We start from the raw sequence: 27941 nt of genomic DNA on the forward strand, positions 1-27941 counted from the left end.
TAATCACTTGAACCTGGGAGGCGGAGGTTGCGGTAAGCCGAGGTTGTGCCATTGCACTCCAGCCTGGGCGACAACAGCAAAACTCTGTCTCAAAAATAAAAATAAAAATAAAAAATAAATTATAAACAACCTAAGTAAATAACATGTTTTGACTCTAAGGAAATATGCAACCATTAAAAAATGATCATTTAGGCCTGGCAAGGTGGCTTCTGCCTATAATCCCAGTACTTTGGGAGTCCGAGGTGGGAGGATTACTTGAGACCAGGAGTTTAAGACCAGCCTGGCCAACATGGCGAAACCCTGTCTCAACTAAAAATATAATAATTAGCTGGGTGTGGTGGCACATGTCTGTAATCCTAGCTACTTGGGAGGCTGAAGCACTAGAATCACTTGAACCCAGGAGACAGAGGTTGCAGTGAGCCAAGATCATACCACTGCATTCCAGCCTGGGCAACAGGGCAAGGCTCTCTCTCGAAAAAAAAAAAAAAAGAAAGAAAAGAAAAAGAAAAAAAATAAGGTTCTAATATAAAGTCTGAAAGTATGGGAAATCCCATTCATCTCAAAATTCCTATGCAATCTAAAAAAGATATTAGACAAATAAGATTTTCTGCAGAGTTACATACTTTTAAAAGCTTAACTCCTGAACATCCTTTAAGAATATAGATATAATTTTGAAAGTAGTTAGGATTCAATAATAACAATTAGTACATATGTTTAAAATCATAGCCAAAAGAAAAACAAAGAGCCAAAACAAAATGAAAAACAGTTTGCAAACTTATCCAAGGTCCCCTAATTCTACTGCCTCCATGAATTCTTCAGGTATATTAATATATTAATTGAAAAAACGACATTTTGGTATAAGACTCATGATTTTGGAAACAGTTATATAATTTCTTTTGGAGATCTGGTTATATTTTGTTTTATCAATTCATTAAAATCTATGAAAAGTACTGGCAGTGTTATGGGCTGAAATATTTCCCCCTAAAATTCAAATGTTAAAGTCATAATCCCCAATGTGACTGTATTTGGAAACGGGGCATTTAAAGTAGTAACTGGAATTAAATGAAGTCATCAGGATGGGGCCCTAGTCTGATAGAGCCCCTTATAAGAAAAAGAAGAGACACAAGAGCTCTTTCTCTGTCTATATGCACATAGAGCAAAGATCATATGAGAGTACAGCAAAACGGTGACCACCTAGAAGCCAGGAAGAGAAGCCACACTTCTATAGAAGTGAAGGCCTGATCCTGATGTCACCTTGATCTTGAACTTCTAGTTTCCAGAACTGTGAGAAAATAAATTTCTGTTGTTAAAGCCACCCAGTCTGTGGTATTTCGCTATGACAGCCCTAGAAAACTAATACAGGCAGTATTATGTATGATATTTAAAATATTTACTGAAGGTTTGCTTTATTTATGCCTACAAAATAAAACGTATGGTATATGGTAGGCTTTTTCTTCCCTTTCAGCTTCAATTAAAACAAATACACTCTTCAGATGAAACACACTCTTCAGAATAACAGAAAAAACTCTAAATTTGCTTACACATTATGACTGTACATGCTCACCTGCTAAATATAATGCCTTCACCTGAGGAGCCTGTAGTGCTTCATAGAAGATGATAACAGATCCTAGCTGACCCTCTAGAGATGTGGGACACCCCCATTCACTGTCTTGGGTTCCAGCTGATATCAATTTGGTAATCAATTTTGATTTTTCAGTTGCTCCTCCCCAGGAAGCTGATGACAGAATTCCACCAAATGATGTCCGATGAGGGGTAACAGGAGAAGAGAAAGGTGGATCTGGGATCTGGGATGGTGGAGGAGTGGTAGTTCTTTGCCCAGCTGAACCAATGCAACAGGAAATAAAGGGCTAAAAAACAAAAAAATTACACAATTTTAATTAAAATATATCCTCATATTTAACATAGAATAGTGGATAAAATTACACAAATATATAAACTGAAAATAAAAACAGAAGCAGTTTTACTTTTACTTAATCATGATGTATACTTGTATGTTTATACTTAGAAAATTATTAGCAAAATTACCTTGGCCTACAGAATTTGCATGTACTACTTTTATTATTTATTTATTTGTTCAGACAAGGTCTTGCTCTGTTGCCAGGCTGGAGTGCAGTGGCATGATCTTGGCTCACTGCAACCTCAACCTCCTCGGTTCAAGCAGTTCTCCTGCCTCAGCCTCCTGAGTAGCTGGGATTACAGGTGCGCACCACCATGCCCGGGTAATTTTTGTATTTTTAATAGAGATGGGGTTTCATCATATTGGCCAGATGGTCTCGATCTCTTGACCTTGTGATGGGCCCACCTCAGCCTCCCAAAGTGCTAAGATTATAGGTGTGAGCCACTTCACCCAGCCTGGATACATTGCTTTTATGACTCACTTTATATTCTTTTGTAAATTTTGAATTTTTAAAGAGTATATTTAATTAAGAATTTTTTTTTTTTTTTTTGAGACAGAGTTTCGTTCTTGTTACCCAGGCTGGAATGCAATGGCGCGATCTCGGCTCACCGCAACCTCCGCCTCCTGGGTTCAGGCAATTCTCCTGCCTCAGCCTCCTCAGTAGCTGGGATTACGGGCACGCACCACCGTGCCCAGCTAATTTTTTGTATTTTTAGTAGAGACGGGGTTTCACCATGTTGACCAGGATGGTCTTGATCTCTTGACCTTGTGATCCACCCACCTCGGCCTCCCAAAGTGCTGGGATTACAGGCGTGAGCCACCGCGCCCAGCCCTAATTAAGAATTTTTTTAACTTTACTGTTTTTGAAAATAGAGAAAACTGTATTTTTTTCTCTTTAAAATGTATAAATGTTAATTACAAACTATCTTGAAATGGTCACTGAGATTAAAACCAACAAGAAATTACTTGAATCCTTAATAAGACTTGAGAAATAATCTACTCTATTCCACTATCTTCAGAAAAGGCCCTCTAGTGTTCTTTAAGAACTACTTCACTATATGAACTCTATTTGATACCTGACTAAAATGTGAATGTTTTAAGCTTCTTCATTATTGTTTCAATGTTTTTTTTTTTTTTTGGAGAGGGACTCTCACTGTGTTTCCCAGGCTGGAGTGCAGTGGCATGATCTCAGCTCACCGCAACCTCCACCTGCTGGGTTCAAGCAATTCCCTGCCTCAGCCTCTCGAGTAACTGGGATTACAGGTGGATGCCACCATGCCTGGCTAATATTTCTATTTTTAGCATAGATGGGGTTTCAACATGTTGGTCAGGCTGGTCTTGAACTCCTGACCTCATAATACATCTGCCACAGCCTCCCAAAGTGCTGGGATTATAGGCATGAGGTAACGCGCCTGGCCTATTGTTTCAATTTTCAATTTTAATGGAGTTAGAAGAGTCCATCATAATATTTAAGTATTTCACATACTTAAATAACTTTTATTAAAAGATACATTAGGCTGCTCTATTCATTCCGTTGGCTTTCCTGTCATAAGTCTTTCTTTCTAAGCCTTTGTTTCTTCCTTAAACGTTTTCCTTTTTTCACATTGTCTGACTTCATCTAATAATGACAGGCTGACAGAATTGAATATTAATGTGCAGAGTCTTAGTACATAGAAAACACTTTAAAATCTGGGGGCACATATTTATAATAAACATAACCTTCTACATTAACTGGAACATTTCAAGAACTCTCAATCAAAGCAGCCTGTAATGAGCAGGTATGATATGCTTACTTCATTCATGGCAGGAAATCTGAGAGGGGCAGAAACCTTCTGTTGTCCATTGTCATAGATATAGACGAAGCTCTGACCAAAGGGCCTTTTTCCAGGCATGTGGACAATGGTTATGTTGTGCTGGTAAAGTGAAACACACATTTATTTAAAAGGTTAAAATTACATTTTGTCTTTGAAATGACAAATGGTTTCAGAATATTGCTCTATAATTTGAACAAATGGTAGAACATTAAGATTAAGCATAGTTAGGCCGGGCGCAGTGGCTCAAGCCTGTAATCCCAGCACTTTGGGAGGCCTAGGCAGGTGGATCACGAGGTCAAGAGATCGAGACCATCCTGCTCAACACGGTGAAACCCTGTCTCTACTAATACAAAAAAAAATTAGCTGGGCATGGTGGCGCATGCCTGTAATCCTAGCACTTTGGGAGGCCAAGGTGGGTGGATCACCTGGGGTCGGGAGTTCGAGACCAGCCTGGCCAACAGGGTGTAACCTCATCTCTACTAAAAAATACAAAAATTAGTCAGGCGTGGTAGCAGGTGCCTGTAATCCTAGCTACTCAGAAGGCTGAGGCAGGAGAACTGCTTGAACCCAGGAGGCAGAGGTTGCAATGAGCCAAGATGGCGTCACTGGACTCCAGCCTGGGCAACAAAGCGAGACTCTGTCTCAAAAGAAAAAAACAAAAAAAGCACAAAACAACCTATCATCACATTTTATTTTATTATTGTTTTAAAAAACCTTTTTTAGAGATTGGGTAATGCTCTATAGCTGAGGCTCAAGTGCAGTGACACAATCATAGCTCACTGCGGCCTTGAACTCCCAGGCTCAAGCAATCTTGCCCCAGCCTCCTGAGTAGCTAGGATTATAGATGTGTGCCACTTCACCCAACTAATTTTTTAATTTTTTGTAGAGATAGAGTCTCACTTCTTGCCCAAGCTGGGCCTGAACTCCTGGCTTCAAGCAGTCCTCCCACCTTGGCCTCCCAAAGTGCTGGGTTTACAGGTGTGAGTTATAGCACCCAGCCCATCTCATTTTAAATTGAAATTCAAAATTAAATTTGCTTAAAGAAAACCTTAAGACATCCTAACATTATACACACACACACACAGACACAGACACATACACACACACATTATTATTATTTTTGAGACATGGTCTCACTCTGTTGCCCAGGCTGGAGTACAGTGGTGCCATCTCAGCTTACTGCAGCCTTGACTTCCTGGGCTCACATGATTCTCCCAACTCAGTCTCCTGAGTAGCTGGGACCACAGGCACAAATCACCATACCCAGCCAATATTATTTTTCCGTAGATATGGGGTTTCACCACGTTGCCCAGAATGGTCTCAAACTCTTGAGCTAAGTAATCTGCTGGCCTTGGCATCCTAAAGTATTGGGATTACTTACAGGTATGCCACCAAGCCCAGACTCGTTTAAATTTCTTAGCCAAAAAGAAAAAAGAATGACTGCTGCTGAATTTATGACAATGATGGGAAATACCATCAACCATACTAAAAGTTAAATGTGATATCCTAAAGCCTTACCCAGAGGGAATCACAGAAACTGTGGTCCGGAAGCATAACCGTTGCATATTCTCTTTTTGTGCACACTGCCACAACCAACATACCTGAATGGGTAATAAAGGCTTCAAAACCTATGCCACTTCCTGTAAAAAAACTAACAAAAATATGTATTATCAGAACTTTTGAAGTTAGTTGTTCACTTTCATTATTATTAAAGTACATAAAACCATAAAGCCATTATGAATGTCTTTATCAACAATTCTGTGGCTTAAATTCTATTGCCACACACTAGTCTTAACTTGTTTCAAAGACGCTTTTAAAATCCATTTGGGCATAAGAGTTTAGTAAATAAAAGGCAGCCTTGTAAGCGGAATTCCACTAGTAAAAATAAAACTATCAATTTTCAAATCTTTAAAATTTTTCCAAGTAAGATTCAGTAAGTATAAATAAACGTCTTAAAAATCACAAAGCATAGGCCAGGCATGGTTGCTAATGCCAGTAATCCCGGAACTTTGGGAGGCCAAGGCGGGCAGATCACCTGAGGTCAGGAGTTCAGAGAGACCAGCTTGGCCAATGTGGTAAAAACTTGTCTCTACTAAAAATACAAAAATTAGCCGGGTGTGGTGGCAGGCGTCTGTAATCCCAGTAACTTAGGAGGCTGAGGCAGGAGAATTGCTTGAACCCAGAAGGCAGAGGTTACGGTGAGCCGAGATCACGCCACTGCATTCCAGCTTGGGCAACAAGAGCAAAACTCCGACTCAAAAAAATAAATCACAAGGCATATTAAAAAGTAGTAGCTACTAAAGTCTGGACAGACATACACATAGGTTTTCTGTTCCTTCATATAAATATATGGCATATTTATATGTTCCATATATTTATAGCATTTTCAATGGAACAGAAATCATTACTCATTTTCTTTTCTTTCTTTCTTTTTTTTTTTTTTTTGAGGCAGAATCTCGCTTTATTGCCCAGGCTAGAGTGCAGTGGCATGATCTTGGCTCACTGCAACCTCCACCTCCCAGGTTCAAGTGATTCTCGTGCCTCAGCGATTTCTGTGCCTCAGCCTCCCAAGTAGCTGGGATTACAGGCATGCCCAGCTAATTTCTGTATTTTTAGTAGAGATGGTGTTTCTCCGTATTAACCAGGCTGGTCTTGGATTCCCAACCTCAAGTGATCTGCCCGCCTCAGCCATTTAAAATGCTAGGATTACAGGTATGAGTCACCACATCTGGCCATTACTTATTTCACAGTGTTTTTTTTCTGTGTGTGTGACAGAGTCTTTCTTTGTCACCCAGGTTGAAGTGCAGTAGTAATCACAGCTCACTGCAGCTTCAACTTCCCGAGCTCAAGTGCTCCTCTCATCTCAGCCTTCCAAGTAGTTGGAACTACAGGTATGTGTCACTATACCCGGCTAATGTTTATATTTTTTTGTAGAGATAAGATTTTGCCATGTTGCCTAGGCTGGTCTTGAACTCCTGGCTTCAAGCAATGCATCTGCCTTGACCTCCTCAAGTGGTAGGATTACAAGCGTGCCATCATGCCTGGTCCATTTTCAAGATTATTATTCTTTCCATTCACTTTTACACTACTTTTAAGAAGGAAACTTGTTTCCAAACTAGCCTCAAAACTTAACCAGCAATATTTGAGATATACAGTTAATACTATGAAAGCAATAAAGCACTTATAATTAAACTGTATAAAGCCTAAGGATGAAGAGGTTTTAAATAAATTATACATCTAAAAGCTAGATGCTTGGAAATAGTTTTCCTGTTTAAGAATCACAGCATATGTTGTTATGACAGTATTCATTTCTATTCCATAATTTTTACCAGTACCTGTACAATTGTTTCCTTTTCCCTCCTTTGTTAGCAACGCCAAGAGTCAATTGATCCTGATCTAAGCAAAACCAAGCACTGAAAGAAAAGGCAGACCCCGGCCATTTCTGTATGGGAGGCACAGAAATTCCTGCCATACTATGTGACAAATTGAAATACTGTAGGGCACTCTCTAGACTTAGTTTTCGGGCCATTGTCAGCACTGCTCGAGTCACAGGAGTGGTATAAGGGTGAACAGACTCAGATTCATCCACTCTCAGCAATCTTAGTAGTCGACGGATTTCTTCTGAGCTCACTGACTGACTCCCCAAGGAACCATGGATTGCAATCAAGTTCTCAGCACAAGTTTGATGGAGGGCAGAATGGGAGTCAAGTGTTTCAATGATTCTAATTCCCATGTTTGCATTGACACAAGTAGTTCGACTCTGCCTATTAATACAACAAATTCTTTTCAGCCAATCAGAGATGAAGATTTGTAGGTCATGGGATTGTAATTCTGGAAGCCACTGGATAAGAAGCAAGAGAGGTTGGACATTACTAATGCCCAAAATCCCAACTGAAGTGTGGTCACCCTCTACAGCCTGGAAAGTAACATAAAAGATAAAAGGTTAGTTATCGTTTTCAAAACAGTTATTAACAGAACTCTTAATAAAGGTTAAAAACTCACCATATTCATAAGTTCTTTAAGTAATTCCAGTGGTGGCTGACCCAGGGATTTTAATACTTCAAACATATGTGTATAACCAATTCTTTCTTTAAATACTTCCTAGGGGATGGGAAAACAATATATCAAAGTGCATTTTCAAAGACTGAATATGTTGGAACATTAAAAAATACTCATTTAAGCTGATTAACTTAATATTAAATAAGAAGATTATGAATTCACTATTTGTCTTCTTAAATTACATCTTCATCTTAAAATAGATTCCATATAACTTCTGGAGTAATAAAGTTACAATTATTTGATAAAATGCAAAATAAATAAAATCAACAATAACTGTCATAAAATTATTATATTATTTGCAGATAAGGGCATATGACACTTCTTGTATTTTCTTCATTTGATTTGCAATTACTAGAATAGTAGTTAATTCAAAATAAAAATAGAGAAAAAAATGAGGAAACTGTAGGCAAGAGAAGTCAGGTATCAGCCTAAAAAGATTCAGAGTTCCTGGCAGTCCTGAATAGTGGTCAGAAACAAACTGAGTACAGAGTTTTCTCTCTGCTATTTGTATCTAAATGGTCTGAATTATCAAGTTCCTTTTAGAAAGTTCTATGTCACATGTATTTTTGAACCAGTAGGCACCCAAAGTCATAAAGTGAAATATAAAGACAACTGGAAAACTTAGAACATATTAAATTTCCCCATTAAATTAGGTAGAAATATATACACTCACTACAAAATCAAGAAATTTAACAAAACAAGTAAAACTGGTTTCCTCTAGGCAGGGAAATAGTTGAATGTGGGTCAAGAATAGGAAGGAAATCTTTTTTCAATATGTATTTTTGTTACATAACCTTTTTAATTTTAAACATGCCAGATATTATATGGACCAAAAAAAAAATCTTTCAAGGAAGACTGGAACATCTTTTTTGATGTCTGAATTTCAGAATACAGTACCGGCAATCAATTATACTCATAAACTAGTTATTTAGGACTTAAAATGGTTTGCATCTTATAGCAACTAGTATTAAATGGAGATTAAGTCACAAGCCAGACTGTAAAAGTTGTAAAAGGCTATTCAATAGGAAGCTAACCATGAGTTACATCAATATTTCTAGGGCAAAAGTTAGAGTCTCCCAATACAAACCAATGTAATCTAAGAAATACAATGGAAAGCATGTTTCAGAAAACAGGGAGTAATTAATTCACTTCTGGTACCAGAAAGGTAAGGCATGAAGTATATTAGATGTGGCAGATAAAAGTGTAAAGTAATAATAATAGTCACTGACATGTATTTAGCACTTATCATGTACCTGGCACTATGCTTACCACTTCACACAGATGACCCTCACTAATCTTATCAGTATATGAGGAAACTACCAGTATAACTGGAGAGAAGAACAGGCAGTGGCAGTGAATGAGAAGAGACAGAAAACTCTAAAGGTTACTGAATATAAGAAGTAGAATTTCTGGAGGAGGATCCAAGATGGCCGATTAGGAGGAACTCGGGATTGCAGCTCCGAGAGAAAGCACAGAGGGCGAGTGGACGCCGCATTTCCAGATGGATTTTCACTGCCCACAGACCAGGAGATTCACAGGCGGAAGAGCACCACAGGTCGCCAGCGCTGGTGGCTTGAGCGGCACGGCCGCTAGGCCTGCGCCCTGAGGCAGGGAGCAGTGGCTCCCTCTGCAGAGTGAGTGTGACTGAGTCCCCTGTAAGCCAGCAAGGGGAGCTGAAACAGGGAGTCAAGCCAGGAGATTCCCTGCGCAAAAACGCGCCACGAATCTCAGAGCCGCTGCTTCAGCTGATGCAACGGCTCACAGGGCAGCGGATTTTTACTGCCCACAGACCAGGAGATTCACAGGCGGAAGAGCCCCACGGGTCGCCAGCGCCGCTGGTTTCACTGGCGCAGCCGCTCGGCCTGCGCCCTGAGGCAGGGGCAGTGGCTCCTCCTGCAGAGTGAGTGAGACCGAGTCCCCTGTAAGCCAGCAAGGGGAGCTGAAACAGGGAGTCAAGCCAGAAGATTCCTGGGCAAAGAAAGCACCACAGGAAACACAACTGAACCTGGGTCGGTCCAGCTCTGTGGCGGAGGGGCATTCTCCATTAGGACACACCCTGAAGTTCCCAGGGCAATTTGCCATAACCAAGGCAACCTGCCACTACAGAGACTCCCTCACTACAGGGGCGGGCCAACATAGCGCAAGCAGTTCTAACTACACCCATATAAACAGGACTGCAGGGAAGTTCACAAGGAAGCTGGGCGGAGTACATAGTAGCTCAGCAAAGCCTCTGCAGGCTGAGTGCAACTAGGCTGCCACCTTGTGGGCAGGGAAAGCAACAGCAAGACAGCGGAAAATCATAAAGCCCTAACTCCCTGGGACAGAACACCTGGAGGGAAGAAAACGGGGGTTTATGAGTTCTGCTGCTGCAGACTTAAAATTACCAAAATCAGAAAGACAGCAACTACAAAGTCGATAGGCGGATAAATCCACAAAGATGGGAAGAAACCAGCGCAAAAAGGATGAAAACACCCAAAATCAGAACACTTCTCCTCCTACAAGGGAGCACAACTCCCCACCAGCAAGGGAACAGGACAGGATGGAGAATGAGTGTGATGAAATGACAGGATCAGCTTTCAGAAAGTGGATAATGAGAAACTTTCGTGAGCTAAAAGAACATGTTCTAACCCAACGCAAAGAAACTAAGAACCTTGAAAAAAGACTTGATGAAATGCTAACAAGAATGGACAACTTAGGAATATGAATGAATTGATGGAGCTGAAAAACACAACAGGAAAACTTCGCGAAGCATGCACAAGTTTCAACAGCCGAATTGACCAAGCAGAAGAAAGGATATCAGAGGTCAAAGATCAACTCAATGAAATAAAACGAGAAGGCAAGATTAGAGAAAACAGGGTAAAAAGGAATGAACAAAGCCAACAAGAAATATGGGACTATGTGAAAAGACCTAATCTTCGTTTGATAGGGGTACCTGAATGTGACGAAGAGAATGCATCCAAGCTGGAAAATACTCTTCAGGATATTATACAGGAAAACTTCCCCAACCTAGCAAGGCAGGCCAATATTCAAGTCCAGGAAATACAGAGAACACCATAAAGATATTCCTCTAGAAGAGCAACCCCGAGGCACATAATCATCAGATTCACCAGGGTTGAAATGAAGGAGAAAATACTAAGGGCAGCCAGAGAGAAAGGTCGGGTTATCCACAAAGGGAAGCCCATCAGACTCACAGCAGATCTCTCAGCAGAAACCCTACAGGCCAGAAGAGAGTGAGGGGCTGATATTCAACATCCTTAAAGAAAAGAACTTTCAACCCAGAATTTCATATCCAGCCAAACTAAGCTTCAAAAGTGAAGGAAAAATAAAATCCTTTGTGAACAAGCAAGAACTCAGAGATTTCATCACCACCAGACCAGCTTTACAAGAGCTCCTGAAGGAGGCACTACACATAGAAAAGAACAACCAGAACCAGCCACTCCAAAAACACACGAAATGGTAAAGAGCATCAACACAATGAAGAATCTGCATCAACCAATGGGCAAAACAGCCAGCTAGAATCAAAATGACAGGATCAAATTCACATATAACAATATTAACCCTAAATGTAAACAGACTAAATGCCCCAATCAAAAGACACAGACTGGCAAATTGGATAAAAAGCCAAAACCCATCAGTGTGCTGTATCCAGGAAACCCACCTCACATGCAAGGATACACAAAGGCTCAAAATAAAGGGATGGAGGAAGATTTACCAAGCAAACAGAGAGGAAAAAAAAAGCAGGAGTTGCAATTCTCATCTCTGATAAAATAGACTTTAAAGCAACAAAGATCAAAAGAGACAAAGAAGGACATTACATAATAGTAAAGGGATCAATGCAACAAGAAGAGCTAACGATCCTAAATATATATGCACCTAATATTTGGGGAGCACCCAAATACATAAGGCAAGTTCTTAAAGAATTACAAAGAGACCTAGACTCCCACACAATAATAGTGGGAGACTTCAACACCCCATTTTCAATATTAGACAGATCAACGAGACAGAAAATTAACAAGGATATCCAGGACTTGAACTCACACCTGGACCAAACAAACCTAATAGACATTTACAGAACTCTCCACCCCAAATACACAGAATATACATTCTTCTCAGCACCACATCACACCTACTCTAAAATTGACCACATAATTGGAAGTGAATCACTCCTCAGCAAATGCAAAACAACGGAAACCATAACAGTCTCTCAGACCACAGTGCAATCAAGTTAGAACTCAGAATTCAGAAACCAACCCAGAACCGCACAGCTTCATGGAAAATGAACAACTTTCTCCTGAACGTAGACTGGATAAACACTGAAATGAAGGCAGAAATAAAGATGTTCTTCGAAACCAACGAGAACGAAGACACCACATACCAGAATCTCTGGGACACATTTAAAGCAGTCTCAAGAGGAAAATATATAGCAATAAGTGCCCACATGAGAAGAAAGGAGAGATCTAAAATTGACACCCTATCATCAAAATTGAAAGAGCTAGAGGAGCAAGATCAAAAAAACTCAAAACCTAGCAGAAGACAAGAAATAACTAAGCTCAAAGCAGAATTGAAGGAGATAGAGACACGAAAAACCCTACAAAAAATCAATAAATCCGGGAGCTGGTTTTTTGAAAAGATCAACAAAATAGACAGACCACTAGCCAGACTACTAACAAAGAAAAGAGAGAATAACCAAATAGATGCAATAAAAAATGATGAAGGGGATATCACCATAGATTCCACAGAAATTCAAACCATCATCAGAGATTATTACAAGCAACTCTATGCACATAAACTAGAAAACCGGGAAGAAATGGATAAATTCCTGGACAGTTGCCTCCTCCCAAGCCTAAACCAGGAAGAAGTCAAAACCCTGAATAAACCAATAACAAGGTCTGAAGTCGAGGCAGCAATTAAGAGCCTACCACCCAAAAAAATCCCAGGTCCAGATGGGTTCACAGCCGAATTCTACCAGACATACAAAGAGGAACTGGTACCATTCCTACTGAAACTATTCCAAATAATGCAAAAAAAGGGAATCCTTCCCAAATCATTTTATGAGACGAACATCATCCTAATACCAAAACCCGGCAGAGGCTCAACAGGAAAAGAAAATTACAGGCCAATATCCATGATGAACATAGATGCAAAAATCTTCAATAAAATACTGGCAAGCCGATTGCAACAGCACATCAAAAAGCTTATCCACCATGATCAAGTAGGATTCATCCCGGGGATGCAAGGCTGGTTCAATATACGCAAGTCTGTAAATGTAATTCACCACATAAACAGAACCAAAGACAAAAACCACGATTATCTCAATTGATGCAGAGAAGGCCTTCAACAAAATTCAACAGCCCTTTATGCTAAAAACTCTCAATAAACTAGGTATCGACGGAACGTATCTCAAAATAATAAAAGCTATTTACGACAAACCGACAGCCAATATCATACTGAATGGGCAAAAACTGGAAGCATTCCCTTTGAAATCGGGCACTAGACAAGGATGCCCTCTCTCACCACTCCTATTCAATATAGTACTGGAAGTTCTAGCCAGAACAATCAGGCAAGAAAAGGAAATAAAGCGTATTCAATTAGGAAAGGAGGAAGTCAAATTGTCTCTATTTGCAGACGACATGATTGTATATCTAGAAGACCCCATCATCTCAGCCCAAAATCTCCTGAAACTGATAAGCAACTTCAGCAAAGTCTCAGGATACAAAATCAATGTGCAAAAATCACAAGCATTTCTATACACCAATAACAGACTTAAAGAGAGCCAAATCAAGAACAAACTGCCATTCACAACTGCTACAAAGAGAATAAAATATCTAGGAATACAACTAACAAGGAACATAAAGGACCTCTTCAAGGAGAACTACAAACCACTGCTCAACGAAATAAGAGAGGACACAAACAGTTGGAGAAACATTCCATGTTCATGATTAGGAAGAATCAATATCATGAAAATGGCCATACTGTCCAAAGTAATTTACAGATTCAACGCTATCCCCATCAAGCTACCAATGACCTTCTTCACAGAACTGGAAAAAACCACCTTAAACTTCATATGGAACCAAAAGAGAGCCCGCATAGCCAAGTCAATTCTAAGCAAAAAGAACAAAGCGGGAGGCATCACACTACCGGATATCAAACTATACTACAAGGCTACAGTAATCAAAACAGCATGGTACTGGTACCAAAACAGAGATATAGACCAATGGAACAGAACAGAGGCGTCGGAGGCGACACAATATATCTACAACCACCCGATCTTTGACAAACCTGACAAAAACAAGCAATGGGGAAAGGAATCCCTGTTCAATAAGTGGTGTTGGGAAAACTGGCTAGCCATATGCAGAAAGCAGAAACTGGACCCCTTCCTGACACCTTACACTAAAATTGACTCCAGATGGATTAAAGACTTAAACATAAGACCTAACACCATAAAAACCCTAGAAGAAAACCTAGGCAAAAACCATTCAGGACATAGGCGTATGCAAGGACTTCATGACCAAAACACCAAAAGCATTGGCAACAAAAGCCAAAATAGACAAATGGGACCTAATCAAACTCCACAGCTTCTGCACGGCAAAAGAAACAGTCAATAGAGTGAATCGGCAACCAACACAATGGGAAAAAATTTTTGCAGCCTACCCGTCTAACAAAGGGCTGATATCCAGAATTTACAACGAGCTAAAACAGATTTACAAGAAAAAAACAAACAAGCCCATTCAAAAATGGGCAAAGGATATGAACAGGTACTTTACAAAAGAAGACATACATGAGGCCAACAAGCATATGAAAAAATGCTCATCATCACTGGTCATTAGGGAAATGCAAATCAAAACTACATTGAGATACCATCTCACGCCAGTTAGAATGGCGATCATTAAAAATCTGGAGACAACAGATGCTGGAGAGGATGTTGAGAAATAGGAACACTTTTACACTGTTGGTGGGAGTGTAAATTAGTTCAACCATTGTGGAAAACAGTGTGGCGATTCCTCAAGGACCTAGACATAGAAATTCCATTTGACCCAGCAATCCCATTACTGGGCATATATATCCAAAGGATTATAAATCGTTCTACTATAAGGACACATGCACACGAATGTTCATTGCAGCACAGTTTACAATAGCAAAGACCTGGAACCAACCCAAATGCCCATTGATGATAGACTGGACAGGGAAAATGTGGCACATAAACACCATGGAATATTATGCAACCATCAAAAACGATGAGTTCGCGTCCTTTGTAGGGACATGGATGAACCTGGAAACCATCATTCTCAGCAAACTGACACAAGAACACAAAATCAAACACCACATGTTCTCACTCATAGGTGGGTGTTGAACAATGGGAACACATGGACACAGGGAGGGGAGCACTATACACTGGGGTCTGTTGAGGGAGAGTAGGGGGGACAGAGGTGGGGTGGGGAGTTGGGGAGGGATAGCATGGGGAGAAATGCCAGATATAGGTGAAGGGGAGGAAGGCAGCAAATCACACTGCCACGTATGCACCTACGCAACAACCTTGCATGATTTTCACATGTACCCCAAAACCTAAAATGCAATTAAAAAAAAAAAAAAAGGAAATTATAAAAAAAAGAAAAAAAAAAAGAAAAGAGCATTACTATTATCTTTATTAAATTTCTAAAATCAGATCTGCAATCTGCCATACCTTATAATGATTACATTTGAATCCTTTAATGTTGTCTTTATTTGAGTTTTTTAGACATCATAGCGATTTGATATTGTCATTACATTGTCAACATAAGTATTATCCTCAAGTTCAAGTATTTGCAACATAATATATAACTGAAACTGTGCTTGTGTTTTTCTTTTAAAAAATGTTTCCCTGTGAATTTTGACTGAATTGGGCCATGATTGCTGGCAAAAACGTTGCATTGGCACTGGGCTTCATATCAAATACTGTGTCTTTATGTAGAAATAAAACAAAACTTTTTATATCTGGGAAAAAAAAAAAAAGAAATAGAATTTCCATGGCCATACTACCTGGAAAAACTAGTATCAAATTGATAGGCTATTCAAATGTGAAAAATGTTCATATTTTAGGCAGTCATAAACTGACTAAATAGAGAAAGGGTCATTATTTTATTAAGGAAGAAAAGCTCTGATATAAAACTTAATTCTTTAAACTCATTAACCATAGAACCACTTAAAATTATCATTTCAACATCAGTGCTCTCATCCCATTCTTTGCCAACACTGTCACTCCTGTCAGTTTGCAGTTCAATCATTAATACCTTTTAAAATCCTAAAGCAGTGCCTATAGGGCTTTGTCTTTAAAATTATCACAAGTATAAGCAAGCTATAAGTAACCTCATTCTTATACTAAGATATTTTGTGAATGATTTTATTTCAAGTTTTAAGCCGTGTGTATTATATACTTTCATACATCACTTCAGAATTTATATAGTGAAAACTGACATATCTAATTAAATATTTTAAAACCTGGCAATAAATCAAGCTAATAGCAGACCTTTCAAAAGAAACTCTATAAGCCAGAAGCAACTAGGAGCATCTAGACAGCATTCTTAAAGAAAAGAGGCTGGGCACAGTGGCTCCCACCTGTGATCCCAGACTTTGGTAGGCTGAAGGGGGTGGATCATGAGGTCAGGAGTTCAAGACCAGCCTGGCCAACATGGTGAAACCCTGGCTATACTAAAAATACAAAAATTAGTCAGGTGTGGTGGCAAGCACCTGTAATCCCAGCTGGTTGGGAGGCTGAGGCAAAAGAATTGCTTGAATCTAGGAGGCGGAGGTTGCAGTGAGCCGGGATTGTGCCACTGCACTCCAGCCTGAACAACAGAGCAAGACTCCATCTTAAAAAACAAAAAAAGAAATTCCAAAGAGTTGCATATCCAACCAAACTAAGTTTCATAAGTGAAGGAGGACTAAGTCCTTTTCATAGAAGCAAATGCTAAAAGAATTCATTACTACCAGACCCACCTTACGAGATGTCCTTCCTGAAGGCAGTGATAAATATGGAAAGGAAAGACCATTACCAACCACTACCAAAACACACTTAAATACATAGACCAGTGACACTATAAGGTAACCACACACAAAAGTGAACAAGTCTGCATAATAACCAGCTAACAACATGGTAGTAAGATCAAATCTGCACAGATTAATACTAACCTTAAATATATATGGGTTAAATTCCACAATTAAAAGGCACACAGTGGCAAGCTGGATAAAGAAGCAAGACCCAATGGTATGCTGTCTTCAAGAGATTCATCTCACATGCAGTGACACCCATAGGCTTAAAGTAAAGGAATGGAGAAAAATCTGCCAAGCAAATGAAAAACAGAAAAAAGCAGGGTTCCTATTCTTATTTCAGACAAAATAGACTTTAAACCAACAAAGATCAAAAAGATGAAGAAGGGCATTACATAATGGTAAAGGGCTCAATTTAACAAGACCTATCTTAAATATACATACACACTCAACACAGGAGCACCTAGATTCATAAAGCAAGTTCTTAGAGACCTACTAAGAGATTTAGATAACCATACAATAATAGTGAGAGACTTCAACACCCTACTTAATAATATACTTAGACAGATCATTAAGGCAGAAAACTAACGAAGATATTCAGGACCTGAACTTAACACTGGACCAAATGGACCTAGTAGATATCTACAGAACACTTTACCACAAAACAACAGAATATGCATTCTTCACATCTGCACATGGCACACACTCTAAAACTGACAACACAATCAGACATAAAATAATCCTAAGCAAATTTCAAAAAACTGAAATCATATCAACCACAGTCTTGAACCACAGTGCAATAAAAATAGAAATCAAGACTAAGAAAATCACTCAAAACCATACAATTACATGAAAATTAAACTGTCTACTCCTGAATGACTCTTGGGAAAACAATGAAATTAGAGCAGAAATAAAGAAATGTTTGAAACTAATGAGAACAAAGATACAACATACCAGAATCTCTGGGACATAAGCTAAAGCAGTGTTAAGAGGGAATTGCACTAAATGCCTGCATCAAAAAGTTAGAAAGATTGCAAATCAACAACTAACATCACAACTAACAACCTAACATCACGACAAACCAATCTCAAAGCTAGCAGAAGACAAGAACTAACCAAAACAGCACTGAACTGAAGGAAACTGAGACATCAAAAACCATACAAAAGACAGGCCAGGCATGGTGGCTCACACCTGTAATCCCAGCACTTTGGGAGGGTGAAGTGGGTGGATCACTTGAGGTCAAGAGTTCAAGACCAGTCTGGCCAACATGGTAAAACCCCATCTCTACTAAAAATACAAAAATTAGCCAGGCATGGTGGCACACACCTATAATCCCAGCTATTCAGGAGGCTGAGGCAGGAGAATTGCTTGAACTTGCAAGGCAGAGGTTGCAGTGAGCCAAGATCATGCCACTGGACTCCAGACTGGGTGACAAAGTGAGATTCTGTCTCAAAAAAAAAGAAAACATACAAAAGATCAACAAGTCCAGGAGCTGGTTCTTTGAAAGAGTTAATAAAATATATCACAGCTGAACTAAGAAAGAAAGAAAAAGAGAGAAGATATAAAAAGACACAATCAGAAATGACAAACAGGACATTACTACTGACCCCACATACATATAAAAAATCCACAAAGACTACTATGAGCACCCTATGCACACTAGCTAGATAACCTAGAAGAAATGGATAAATTCCTAGAAACATACAACCTCCCAAGCTCAAACTAGGAAGAAAATGAACCCCAATACAGACCAATAATGAATTCCAAATTTGAATCAGTAATAAAAAGCCTATCAATCAGAAAAAGCACAGGACCAGAAAGATTCACAGCCAAATTCTATCAGATACATAAAAAAGAGCTATTCCTACTGAAACTTTTCCAAAAAATTGAGGAGGAAGGACTCCTCTTTAACTCCTTCTATGAGGCCAGCATCACCCTGTAACAAAACCTGGCAGAGACACAACAAATAAAGAAAACTTCAGGCCAATATCCTTGGTGAACATAGACCTTTAACAAAACATTAGCAAACCGAATCCAGCAGCACACATCAAAGAGCTAATCCACCATGATCAAGTAGGCTTTATCCATGGGATGCAATGTTGGTTCAACATACGCAAATCAATACATGTGATTCATCACATAAACAGAACTAAAAACAAAAACTACAAGATTATCTCAATAGAAACAGAAAAGGCTTTTGATAAAATTCAATATCCCTTCATATTAAAAACCCTCAACAAAGTAGACATTGAAGGAACATACTTCAAAATAATAAGAGCCATCTACGACAAACGCACAGCCAACATCATACTGAATGGGCAAAAGCTGGAAGCATTCCCCTTGAAAGCCAGAATAAGACAGGGATACCCTCTCCCACCACTCCTATTCAACACAGTACTAGAAGTCACGGCCAGAGCAATCAGGCAAGAGAAAGAAAGAAAACGTTTCTAAGTAGGAAGAGAGTAAGTCAAACTCTCCCTGTTTGTAGACCATATGATTCTACACCTAGAAAAGCCCATAGTCTCTACATAAAGCTCCTTGATGTGATAAACTACTTGAGCAAAGTTACAGGATACAAAATCGATGTATAAAAATCAGAGGATTCCAAACAGCAACAATATCCAAGCTAAGAGCCAAATCAAGAACGCAATCCCATTCACAATTGCCACAAAAAGAATAAAATACCTAGGAATATGGCTAACTAGTGAGGTGAAAGATCTCTATGACAAGAATTAGAAAACACTGCTCAAAGAAATCAGAGATGATACCAACAAATGGAAAAATGTTCCATGTTCACGAATAGAAAGAATCAATATTGTTAAAATGACCACACTGCCTGGGTGAATGTGCAGCTCACACCTGTAATCCCAGCATTTTGGGAGGCCGAGATGGGCAGGAGTCTCGGTCAGAAGTCCAAGACCAGTCTGGCCAATGTCGTAAAACCCTGTCTCTACTGAAAATACAAAAAAATTAGCTGGGAGTAGTGGTGCATACCTGTAATCCCAGCTACTTGAGAGGCTGAGGGAGTAGAATCAATTGAACCTGAGAGATGGAGGTTACAGTGAGCCAGGATTGTGCCACTACACTCTAGCCTGGGTGACAGAGCGAGTCTCCATCTCAAAAAAAAAAAAAACTGACCATACTACTCAAGGCAATTTAGAGATTCAGTGCTATTCCTATCAAAATACCAATGGCATTCTTCACAGACCTAGAAAAAAATATTTTAACAGTCATATGGAACCAAAAAAGAGCCTGAATAGCCAAGGCAATTTTAAACAAAAAGAACAAAGCTGGAGGCATTAACTTGAAGTCACATTACCTGACTTCACACTATACCACGAGGCTACAGTAAACAAAACAACATAGTACTGGTACAGAAACAGACACACAGACCAGTAGAAGAGAATAGAGAGCCCCCCAAAATTGCTGCACACCTACAGCTAACCAATCTTCGAAAAAGATGACAAAAACAGGCAATGGGAAAGGGCTCCTATTCAATAAATGGTGCTGGGATAACTAGCTAGCAATATGCAGAAGACTGAAAGTGGACCCCTTCCTTACAATATGCAAAAATCAACTCAAGATGGATTAAAGACTTAAATGTAAAAACTATAAAATACCTGCAAGATAACCTAGGAAATACTATTATGGACATAGGACCTGGCAAAGATTTCATGATGAAGCAGTCAAAAGTAACTTCAACAAAAACAAAAATTGACAATAGGACCAAATTAAAATAAAGACCTTATGCACAGCAAAAGAAACTATCAACAGAGTAAACAGACAACCTACAGAACAGGAGAAAATATTTGCAAACTATGCATCCAACAAAGGTCTAATATCCAGAACCTATAAGGCACTTAGACAAATCAACAAGTAAAAGCAAATAACCCCATTAAAAAGTGAGCAAAGAACAAGAACAGACACTTTTCAAAAGAAAACAGGGCTGGGTGTGGTGGCTCATGCCTGTAATCCCAGTACTTTTGGAGGTCGAGGAGGATGGATTACCTGAGATTAGGAGTTTGAGACCAGCCTGGCCAACATAGTGAAACCCCCTCTCTACTAAAAATTAAAAAAGTAGCCGGGCTGTGGTGGAGCACACCTGTAATCCCAGCTACTCGAGAGGATGAGGCAAAAGAATCTCTTGAACCCAGGAGAGGGAGGTTGTAGTGAGCCAAGTACTCCAGCTTGGGTGAGAGAGGAGAGAAAGGGGAGAAAGCAGGGGAGAGAGAGAGAGGGAAAGAGGGAGAGAGGAGAGAAGAGAGAAAGAGGAGAGAGGAGAGAGAGCACAAGCAAACATACACAGCCAATAAGCATATGAAAAATTGCTCAACATCACTAGAGAAATGCAAATCAAAACCACAATTACATGCCATCTCACATCCCTCAGAATGGCTATTATTAAAAAGTCAAAAAATAACAGATGTTGGCAAGACTGTGAAGAAAAGGGAACACTTATAACTGCTGGAGGGATGTACCTTAGCTCAGCCATTGTGGAAAGCAGTCTGGCAATTTCTCAAAGAACTCAAAGCAGAATCACCATTTACCCAATCCTATTATTGGGTAAATACACAAAGGAATATAAATTGTTCTACCATAAAGACACATGCACATGTATGTTCATCACAGTACTATTCACAATAACAAAGCCATGGAATCAACCTAAATGCCCATCAACAGGAGACTGGATAAAGAAAATGTGGTACATATACACCATGGAATACTACACAACCATAAAAACAAATGAGATCATATCCTCATATCCTTTGCAACAACGTGGATGGAGCTGGAGGCCATTATTCTAGGCAAGCTAACCAAATACCATATGTTTTTACATGTAAATGGGAGCTAAACACTGAGTTCATATGGACACAAAGAAAGGAACAATAGACACCAGGGCCTACTTGAAGGTGGATGGAAGGAGGAGGGTGAAGACTAAAAAACTACCTACTGGGTACTATGCTTATTATCTGGGTGGCAAAATAATCTGTATACCAAATCCCTATGATATGCAATTTATCTGTATAACAAACCTGCACATGTACCCTTGAACCTAAAATAAAAGTTAAGAAAAGAAAAAGCTAGAGGATATATATTTCACCTTAGCGGCTGGAGATTTGTTCATTACTGCTGTCAAAGCCTGAATGGTTGATATGGCCAAACAATCCAATTGTCCCTGAAACACCTATTGCGGGGAAGGGGAAAACAAGAAATTAACAAATATGTTCACAATTTTTATTCAGTTAGGAAACCTTTGTTCTGAAAACCTGAAAAAATACTTAACATGCATTACATTCCTCTTCCAATGAAATGAATTTCTGAAACACTATAACCTGCAAGAAAAGTTACCTACTTAAAAGAAAAATAAGGCACATGTCAAGAAGGATAAGGCAACATTCACTTATTACATTAAAATGTTTTGAGAAAAAAAAAGCTTAACACATGCTTTTTAAAATAATGGACAATCTCAAGAGGAAGGAAGGGAGGTCTATCATTGGAAATCCTATTACATTTTAATTTCCCTTCAAAAATACACTTGAACTATCCAGGTTTAAATTCCATTTCCATGTAAGATAAGATAGCTATAATAATCTTGTTCATCTAGTTTCCAAACCCTGTGTTAAAATTAGGATGGCATGCACATACACCAATTAATTATACTTATAAGCAATTAAGTATATCTATTTTTATATAAAATGGAAAATTTGAGGCAGACACAGAAAATGAAATATGTATCTCTAAGTATTGTCATGTTTTTGAGAAGGCAACTTTTAATGGTAAAAGTTGTATGAAAAAATAAAAATTAGCTTCATTTTGTTTATTACTGTTTCATCTTCAGGGCAGTGAATTCATAGCAAAAACAAAAACTAACATCAAGAATATTAAAAAACTGAACATGACTGTTATATCAGGCTTAGACAATCATGAAAGCATAGACTCAGGACTAGAAGGCTGTGAAAACAAACAGTCCCAAAAATCTGCTTTCAAGAATATATTACTATGGGCCAGGTACAGTGGCTCACACCTACAATTCCAGCACTTTGGGAGGCCAAAGGAGATGGATCGCTTGAGCCCAGGAGTTCGACACCAGCCTAGGCAACATGGCAAAACCTCATCTCTACTAAAAATACAAAAATTAGCCAGGGGTGGTGGCACACACCTGTAGTCCCAGCTTCTCGGGGGCTGATGCGGGAGGATTGCTTGAGCCCGGGAGGTTGAGGATGCAGTGAACTCTGATTGTGTAACTGTATTCCAGTCTGGGCGACACAGCAAGACCTTGTCTAAAAATATATATATTACTATGATTTGATGGCAGTCACTCCACAAATAAAATTTTCCTCTCTCCCTCCCAGCAAAACAGATTTGAGTAAAGAGAACTGCTTTCTTTGTAATGTAAAGCTACATTGCTACCACTTTTTGGCAAGTTGTTTAATCTAGAATCCTGTTTATTGTTGATGTTTGTTAAACATTATTACACAGAATAAACATATTACATATGTAATAAACATATTATAATATGGATTAAATATTCTGCATACAGCAGAAATTCATACAAGTCTGTTCTAGACTTTATTCAAGAGAAGTAAGTCAAAAGGATCTCATTTCTCTTATAATTTGGAATTGTAACATGAACCTCTAAGAGACTATAATAACTGTTTTATTAATCTACATAAGTAGGCCTTAAGGAGAATTAACATTTATACAGAAATCTAAAACAGTACTCTGTAAATTGATATTTTGCATCTAGGATAAATAATAAGATGATAATATCTCTTGTTACACAAAAATTCTATTTATAAACTTGGATGTTAATACAATATTAAGACATTACGTAAATTTTCTTGAAAATATTTTGGAAAAGAAAAATAATTTTTAAAGGTAGGGTTTTTTTCTTTTTTTGTTGTTGTTGTTTTCTTTTTTTTGTTTTTTCTTTCATGATTTTTTTTTTTAAGACGGGGTTTCACCATGTTGGTCAGGCTGGTCTTGAACTCTCAACCTCAGGTGATCCGCCCGCCTTGGCCTCCAAAGTCTTAGATTACAAGCATGAGCCACCACGCCTGGCCTTTTTCAAACTAAATTACCTAATGTACTGAGAGAAGCAAAATAAATTACATATTTTTGCTTTATTATACTTGTATAGACTTGAATTTCTAGAACACAAAAAGTCAAGCTTTATGCTAAATTAAGAGAGACTTCAGTATCTTCTTCCCTTCCTCCAAGATTCAGGTTGTCCATTGAATTATAATCGTGACTTGTCAATAAGAAGCAAAGAATCAAGATATTAACAATGACCATACATATTCACAAAGAAAGCCCTAAGGTCCCAATATATCACAGTGCTTAGAAAAGTCACCACCAGGTAGACAGCATTGATATTGAGATCCCATTCCTGTACTTTATATCTCCTCAAATTGAAAAGACCATACAACGTAGAGGGAATGGTATTGATTGATTGATTGTATCAACCACCAAGATATTCATCCTTTAGATGAAAGTAATTTTTTATTTTAACTTTTTAGTAACTTTCAAAAATAATTAATGAATATTAGAATTAGACAATGTTTGTGTATCTTATGCATAAGATGAAAAGCACAGGAATAGTTATTCCCATTGGTTGATTTTGGACTTCAGCTGAAACAAGATGCAGGCTTTGTAGATACCTGGTCCTCATTCATTTCTGTCAGTAATTTGTTGGCAAGGTCTTTCTCGTTCTTGTCTGCCACCTTATTGTTAGCATTTAAAAATAGCTGTTAAAAACAGAGACAAGAATAGACAAGAATAATGGAGAAAGAACATTACATTGTTTCCTATAAGCAGCAATGAAGCTTAAAGGGTTTCCATGTCTCTTGAAAATAAATGCAAGAATTCCCTTGTGAAGTATACCACACTTTTAGAAATTAAAGATTATTCACTTTTTAGATTACGAACTCACAGTAGTTTATATACTATATAATTATTATATACTTCTCTCTTGGAATTCAAAGTTACTAAAATAAGAAACAATGGCAATAATTAGAATTAGTTAAAATTCCTAAATTCTTAAAGAATCAGCAAAGAATGTCTCACAGTGATCTGGTTTGGCTCTGTGTCCCCACCCAAATATCTTGAATTGTAACTCCCACAGTTCCCATGTGTTGTGGGAGAAACTCGGTGGGAGGTCTCATGATACATGAATAAGTCTCATGAGATCTGAAGGTTTTATATTATAAAGAGAAGTTTCCCTGCACAAGCTCTCTTCTCTTGTCTGCTGCCATGTAAGATGAGCCATTCACTTTTCACCATGATTGTGAGGCCTCCCCAGACACATGGAACTATGAGTCCATTAAACCACTTTCTTTTGTAAATTACCCAGTCTCAGGTATGACTTTATGAGCGGTGTGAAAATGGACTAATACATACAGAAAAGAAGAAAAGCTGTTACTGACACAGACTAAGGTACTGTAGTACATAACATCCACTAAGGGTTCTATAGTTAAGGAAGTCTGTGAAATGCTATCGAACTAACTTTAAAAACAGTTCTTTCTAAAAATACATTTCAGAGTCTCAAATATGCTAATATGTACTTTGGCAAGAGAGGTCAGGGTGCAGCATTTCCAAAATTTATCTGACCACACATTTTGTTAAAACATTAGTTTAAAAGCATTCTCCAAAGTCATCAAGAATTAACTTTAATTTATATTAGTTTGTATTCTGTAAAGAAAGATTGAGATTATATTTAGCATACATGGGCATTATTCTCTTCTGAATAAAATAAAGGAATCAAGTATTTTAGTTTCAGTACATAAAACTCAGCATCACAAAAGGCCTTTGCCTTGCCCACAGTTTGGGTACAGAGAAAGAAAGTTCAAATGAGATTAAAAGGGGGAGAGAGTTAGATTTATAAAGGAACTTATTAAGAGCATCCTAAGAAAAGGAGTTCTTAGGAAGTTCTATTATTTTAGAAATGAGAAAACAAAAGGTCAAGTTATGTGCTGAAATATGCACTACAAAATAATCTAGATAAAGGTATGGTATTATGTTATGCAAGAGTATATGTAAGGCTTAACGTAACAATAAATTGATATATACACTATAGGTCTTGGAATCAGAGACTTGAGTTTAAATTTTGGTTCTGCAACTTATTGCCTATCAGATTTTAAGGAAAATTACTTTGCCAAGCTTTTCTCAAAAATAGGGAGAAAAATACCTTATCAAATAGCTATACATATTAAATGACATCATCCACACTAGCTTATTAGCATAGTATCTGGCACATAACAGAGACTTAACAAATGAAAGGTGTCGGCCAGGCCGGCCAGGCATGGCTCACACCTATAATCCCAGCACTTTGAGAGGCCGAAGCAGGAGGATACCTGAGGTCAGGAGTTGGACACCGGCCTAGCCAACATGGTGAAACCCTGTCTCTACTAAAAATGCAAAAATTAGCCAGGTGTGTTGGCACCTGCCTGTAGTCCCAGCTACTGGGGAGGCTGAGGCAGGAGAATCACTTGGAGGCAGAGGTTGTAGTGAGCTGAAATAGCAGTATTGCACTCCAGCCTGGGTGACAGAGCAAGACTCTGACTCAAACAAACAAAACAAAAAACTGAAAGGTGGCATTATTACAAGCAAAGGTTTTTAAAATAATAATATTTCATATTTAGGTAAAGGGAAACAAATGGTCAGATAAAACTGATCAATGTAAAAACGAGTAACATCTTTCCAGAAAGCAATATAGCAATTCATATGAACAATCTTTGGTCAGCTTAAAAAATTTATGTTAATTCAAATCATAGCCCTGAAATTTAATAAAACAAAATAACTGACAAATGTTTAAGGTTCATCATAGCTATCATAAAAGTTTAACATATGATTCCATGGAATTGTAAAGTACTCTATAGTATGATGAAACTCATTTTGCCAAGCCAAGAAGCCTTTACACAAATACTTAAGGAAATCAATGCATATTTAAATAGGTTGATGACTCTCATACAAAAAGAAAGTATGAAAATGGCAGCAGTCAGCTTAAGGTTGCCTAGATTCATAAATTGTTTATGCTACTTTAAACTTTATTTGCCAAAGTTTCCAATGGTTCTAAATGTGTAAACAGCAAAACTGTCTTGATTCTGTACTACTGCATAAAAAGAGCATAAAGGATTCATTCTTTACTAACAAAAAATAATTTAAACAAAAAATTGTAGACATCTATATAGCATCATGCAATATATTTGGGAACTTAGGTTTTCACAAGATTCCAATGATTTTTATATATTCAGGAATCATATCAAATATGTCCATAAAATGTTTTTATATCAATAACAGCTGATTCTCCTATATTTAATACATAGAAAACATTTTTTTCCTACTGACTGAACAGTGACCCTAAGTTCCAGTAATACAATTAGAAAATTACATATTACAATGGACTTAGGGTCAGAAAACCTGGGTAAGAAATCCTACCTCCATCAATGATTAGTGTTGACCTTGGGCTAATCATTTAATGCCTCAGGATACTTTTCCTTATTTGTATAATGAAGAAGTTTAGAAGCTTATTTAAAGATTCCCCTTTGTTGTAAAGACTTAATGGCTTCAATGTCTAGTGATAAATCTAAAGTGATTCTGACAAAAAAAAATTCTTGAAATAAGGAAGACTATTACTAAAGATCGAGTTTCGCCCTGTCACCCAGGCTGGAGTGCAGTGGTGGGATGGCTCGCTGCAACCTCCACCCTCTAGGTTCAAATGATTCTTCAGCCTCCTGATTAGCTGGGATTACAGGCGCACACCACCACACCTAGCTAATTTTTATATTTTTAGTAGAGACGGGGTTTTGCCATGTTGGCCAGGCTGCTCTCAAACTCCTGACCTCAAGCGATCGGCCCACCTCAGCCTCCCAGAGTGCTGTGATTACAGGTGTGAGCCATCACGCCCAACCACTTTTCCCTCTTTATAGGGGTTTCTTCTCCAGTATTTTTGTTTCAAAATAAAATGTGACAGGTGGTATCAAATAATTAATTTTTAAAAGTCATTTGACTGTCAGCAAGTTTCCAGACATAAATTTTAAGAAACTTTGGGCTATACCACAATACAAAGAACAAACATTAGCTCACCATCATGATAGCTATGACAAACAGCTTTGTATTTTTTAAAA

The 27941-nt window shown here is 38.3% G+C and overlaps 1 protein-coding gene across 7 annotated transcripts in view; it reads right to left on the reverse strand.

Moving 5' to 3' along the window:
- The window catches only part of NBEAL1 (neurobeachin like 1), a 222282-nt gene that overhangs the window by 118580 nt on the left and 75761 nt on the right, over nucleotides 1-27941 (reverse strand). For 5 of the 7 annotated variants that reach the window (XM_012446197.2, XM_012446193.3, XM_064373143.1 and 2 more), the window contains 7 exons: nucleotides 24477-24563; nucleotides 21917-22000; nucleotides 7735-7833; nucleotides 7068-7648; nucleotides 5251-5383; nucleotides 3712-3831; nucleotides 1565-1868 (listed from right to left, as the gene is read on the reverse strand). In XM_012446197.2, the coding sequence (XP_012301620.2) occupies nucleotides 1565-1868; nucleotides 3712-3831; nucleotides 5251-5383; nucleotides 7068-7648; nucleotides 7735-7833; nucleotides 21917-22000; nucleotides 24477-24563 (1408 nt within the window). The remainder of the gene's footprint in view (nucleotides 1-1564; nucleotides 1869-3711; nucleotides 3832-5250; nucleotides 5384-7067; nucleotides 7649-7734; nucleotides 7834-21916; nucleotides 22001-24476; nucleotides 24564-27941) is intronic. The other 2 variants (XM_064373144.1, XM_064373145.1) reach the window with 2 other exon arrangements.

The sequence above is a fragment of the Aotus nancymaae genome, unplaced genomic scaffold (genome assembly GCF_030222135.1).
Source record: "Aotus nancymaae isolate 86718 unplaced genomic scaffold, 86718_ANA_hifiasm-v0.15.2.pri h1tg000008l, whole genome shotgun sequence".
Classification (NCBI taxonomy): Eukaryota; Metazoa; Chordata; class Mammalia; order Primates; family Aotidae; genus Aotus; species Aotus nancymaae.